Consider the following 4,607-nt stretch of genomic DNA (forward strand, 5'->3'; position numbering starts at 1 on the left):
CCCATTGGCTGGCTCGGCCACCGCTGGTGGCGCCACTGCGCGTGCGCATCGAGCCTCACCCAGCCGGAGCTAGTGAATTGAGCTGTAAGCTCCAGTGCTGCCCGCCCCCGCGTCCCGTTGTCTGTGGGCGTGGCCTCGGCAGTCGCTTGCTTACCTCTGGGTTTAACACGAGAGCTGGTGCCTGGACACCGGGCTGAGTGCTCTGTAAATAGTATCTTATTGCTGTCTCACGCTGACCCTTTCAGGTTGGTGTCGGATTAGTCCTGATTGAAAAAATGAACATGTTGAGGCACAGAGGTTGAAAGGCCTTTGTTGCTTGCACTTAGCGTTCGTATCCAGTTAGGGTGCAAGCCACTTGTGGACTTTTAAATTTTACAACAGCCACTTGGAAGAAGAGTGAAAAGAAAAAGGTGAAGCTGATTTTAATAATGATTTTTGTTTAACCCAGCATACCCAAAATGTTATTTCAACATTATAGGCAAAACACATTATGAATGGGATATTTTACGTTATTTTTTTCGCACGAAGTCTTTCCGGTGTGGTTTACACTTAAAGCACACCTCAATTCGAACTCCACGACCAGGCTTCATGTCAAGCGACAGACATGAAGATTTAGTGGTGCTAAATCTCATAGAAACAGTATGGGCCTGAGTGTCATGAAAGGCAACAGTCTGGAAGCTGGAACCAAACTGATTTCTCCCCAAGGATGGTGGTGACTAATTGATCGTGGTGTCCTATAATAGGCCAGGTATACTAGACCAGTATCTGCATAATGCCACCAGCAAACACTCTAGGTCTGGTTAAGGGCATCCTGCCTTGAATCACCACAATAGAAGATCATGTCCCCCCACCCCTTACCTAATTCCCAGACCTACTCAGTCCACACGCCAGAGTCTGTGAGATGAGCCTGTGAAGGTTGAGGCCAGGTACATGCGATACCACAAGTGTATACTTTAAACCTTCCTCCTGCTTTCCCCTGGGACCCATGGCCACTTACAAGGGGCCTACACTGGCCTGTGCTAATCCCTGGAGACACAGAATGTCATTGTGGTGCACTGGTCAGAAGTGAAATTTTAACCCATGTCCTTCTCACCGTTGGCCACCCTGTGGTTCTCTTCCCAGTTCTTGAATTTATAATTGGAATAAACGCAGTTGGCAGCTGGAGAAATTCCCACAGGTGCTTCCTGACTTGAAGACTGAGGACAATTATGGCAATTCCTTGAAAGATGAAACAGAGTTACCATATGACTGACTCAGCAATTCTACTCCTAGGTATAGACTCAAAAGAATTGAAAACAGGTGTTTAAACAAATACTTGTGCACATATGTTCATAGCAGTATTATTCACAATAGCCCAAAGGTGGAAACAACCCAAATGTTTATCAAAAGATGAATGGATAAACAAAATGTGGTCTATCCATACAATAGACTATTATTTGGCCATAAAAAAGGAATGAAGTACTGATACATACTACAGCATGGATGAACCTTGAAAGCATTGTGCTAAATGAAAGAAGCCAAACACAAAAGGCCACATATTGTATGATTCCGTTTATATGAACTAGCCAGAATAGGCAAATCTAGAAAGAGAAAGCAGGTAAGTGGTTGCCTAGGCCTAGGAGGTTTAAGGGAATATGGAGAATGACTGCTAATGGGTAGAGGGTTTCTTTTAAAATTACATTGTGGTGATGGTTGCACAAGATTTCAAAGAATTATGGGATAGGATGGACACTCCTTGCTATTTTGGATAGTTTAAATTACAATCAGATTCCTTGAATTTTTGGTTCAGGCCATGGACAGAAACCCAGGGAATTTCTATAACAATGCTTAAGGAATTACTTATCTCTTACAGCCACAAGAATAAGATAACCCAAAACCAAACTTTTATATTCTGATCTGTCACCTTTCCAAATTACAAAAATCAATGAATTCATAGCCTTGTCAAGTCTCTTAGTACAAGAGACCTGGGGCAATGATCGGAAAGCATAGAACTCTGAGATTTGAAATGGGAATAAACAGGAGACTCCCCAACTCCTACTTAGCTAGCCTCCATTGCTCAACAACCCCCATATTCTTTGTCTGATTGAAGATTACATTACTCTCCTGAGGGAATTAGCAGGGGAAAGAAAGCAAATTTCCCCTCAGGCACACCCATCCCTCCAGCTGTCTCATCCCGCCTCCAAACCTCTAGCTACAGTTAACCTCTGCATTGCCTCAAGGGAACAATTCACAAAGTCAAATGCAGCAGGAGTAAGCTTGCATGTGAAAACAGTAGTATGAGTTTGCAAATATGTCCCAGTAAACAGGCAATATTTATGTAAATGATATTTGAAGGTTCTTGGCCCAACAGGGAAGAAGATAATTTTAAATCAGAATGTGTTATTGGTATAGATGCTGGAATGTAGGTTCATGTGGAGGCGACGCCTGGACCCAGAAGCTTATCCCAGAGCTCTAGCTGCAAGGGACAACAGATTTCAGGTGAGAACAGCCAAAATTTTAAGGCTATTTTGCTAATATATATTGTAGGCTATTGGATTCCCATCACAGAATATTTTTCATCACATTGTTTTCACCATGTCTGGCCAGATAACAAAAACAAAATTCTCACACTTGGACTGCTGCTCCCGCCCCTTCGCTCCTCGGCCGCGCAATGGGCACCCGCGACGACGAGTATGACTACCTCTTTAAAGTTGTTCTTATTGGAGATTCTGGTGTTGGAAAGAGTAATCTCCTGTCTCGATTTACTCGAAATGAGTTTAATTTGGAAAGCAAGAGCACCATTGGAGTAGAGTTTGCAACAAGAAGCATCCAGGTTGATGGGAAAACAATAAAGGCACAGATATGGGACACAGCAGGCCAAGAGCGATACCGAGCTATAACATCAGCGTAAGTCTCATAGTTTTTAAATTCCGTGAAATGGGTTGCCATCAAGTGAATTAGCTGACTTTGGGAATAGGAAAAGAATTTTTTTTTTCTTTTAAGAATTCCAGTATTAGGAATTCTTAGAAATTTATTTATAAGCATGTCTTTAAAAACACATAAACCCATATTTCGAGTTCTTCCTGGTATTTGCTTCCATCTTGTGGTTGTTTTCTGATACTAAACATATGTTTCTGTTTTCAGATACTATCGTGGAGCTGTAGGTGCCTTATTGGTTTATGACATTGCTAAACATCTCACATATGAAAATGTAGAGCGATGGCTGAAAGAACTGAGAGATCATGCTGATAGTAACATTGTTATCATGCTTGTGGGCAATAAGAGTGATTTACGTCATCTCAGGGCAGTTCCTACAGATGAAGCGAGAGCTTTTGCAGAAAAGAATGGTTTGTCATTCATTGAGACGTCTGCTCTAGACTCTACAAATGTAGAAGCTGCATTTCAGACAATTCTAACAGAGATATACCGCATTGTTTCTCAGAAGCAAATGTCAGACAGACGTGAAAATGACACATCTCCAAGCAACAATGTGGTTCCTATTCATGTTCCACCAACCACTGAAAACAAGCCAAAGGTGCAGTGCTGTCAGAACATCTAAGGCATTTCTCTTCTCCCCTAGAAGGCTGTGTATAGTCCATTTCCCAGGTCTGAGATTTAAATATATTTGTAATTCTTGTGTCACTTTTGTGTTTTATTACTTCCTCATACTTATGAATTTTTCCATGTCTTAAGTCTTTTGATTTTAGCTTTATAAAATCATCCACTTGTCCCGAATGACTGCAGCTTTTTTTCATGCTATGGCTTCACTAGCCTTAGTTTAATAAACTGAATGTTTGGATTCCTCAATTATTGTTTACTTTTCATCATGGAAGCCTGTCACTGTAGGACATAATAAAACTTGATCACTTGAAGCTCAGACCTGTTGGTCTTGATCAAATCAAACTAAGAAGACCTTAGAAATAAGCTATCATTTTGCCACAGAGCAGCTTAATAAGTAATACACTCTTCTCTCAGTACAGCGTATATTTCCACAAATCCAAGAATTGACCTATAAACATAGCAGGATTTTGAGAGCTTGAAAATTTTTCATTATTCTGAAAGTCAGTTTCTAAAATGCCTTAATAGGTTTATGTAGTTTAGTAAATTTTTTTTTTAAATTTTTGTAAGCATCAAAGTTGATTAGAGAAGGGGTTACTTTTTTCTGGAAAAGAATTACCTTAATAAACATTGTTATGGTTTTATTAGTGGTATGGTTATGGGGCCATAAGTTACACAATCCTGCCTGGCAGGCTGGGACCTGGAGAGACTGGTAGAATTCCATTTGAGGTGCCTCTGTTGCAGTGATCAGGCAGCTCAAATCATTTAAGTGATCTAATTTTCCAGCAGTAGACTATGTGGCATTTTATTGCTTAGGCAATAACTGGTTTAATGCTGGTAGTATCAAATTTTGAAGTGTTAATTTTGTCTTAAAACCTTCCAGTAAGTGAAATGCAACCTAGGGTTATGACCATATCCACCAGCAGGCATGGATAATTGTTTTAACAATGCTGATATTTGAGTTTTGCAGTGTATTATGGAATATAGTCCAGTTAAATCTTTGGTTTCAGTATGTCTGAAGAATACAATGAGAGGTTAATTTCTGCTCAAGTGGTACCACTTAAAGGCAT

At 40.5% G+C, this 4,607-nt stretch overlaps 1 protein-coding gene across 1 annotated transcript; it reads left to right on the forward strand.

The window, feature by feature from the left end:
- Nucleotides 1-2,612: 2,612 nt before the first annotated feature.
- LOC105824222 (ras-related protein Rab-11A-like) lies at nt 2,613-3,786 on the forward strand. The gene is made up of 2 exons (XM_012661595.1): nt 2,613-2,886; nt 3,124-3,786. The coding sequence occupies exons 1-2, from the start codon at nt 2,651-2,653 to the stop codon at nt 3,536-3,538; spliced, it is 651 nt and encodes a 216-aa protein (XP_012517049.1). The 5' UTR covers nt 2,613-2,650; the 3' UTR covers nt 3,539-3,786.
- The last annotated feature ends 821 nt before the right edge of the window (nt 3,787-4,607 follow it).

Source organism: Propithecus coquereli, unplaced genomic scaffold, assembly GCF_000956105.1.
Source record: "Propithecus coquereli isolate 6110/MARCELLA unplaced genomic scaffold, Pcoq_1.0 Scaffold720, whole genome shotgun sequence".
Lineage (NCBI taxonomy): Eukaryota > Metazoa > Chordata > Mammalia > Primates > Indriidae > Propithecus > Propithecus coquereli.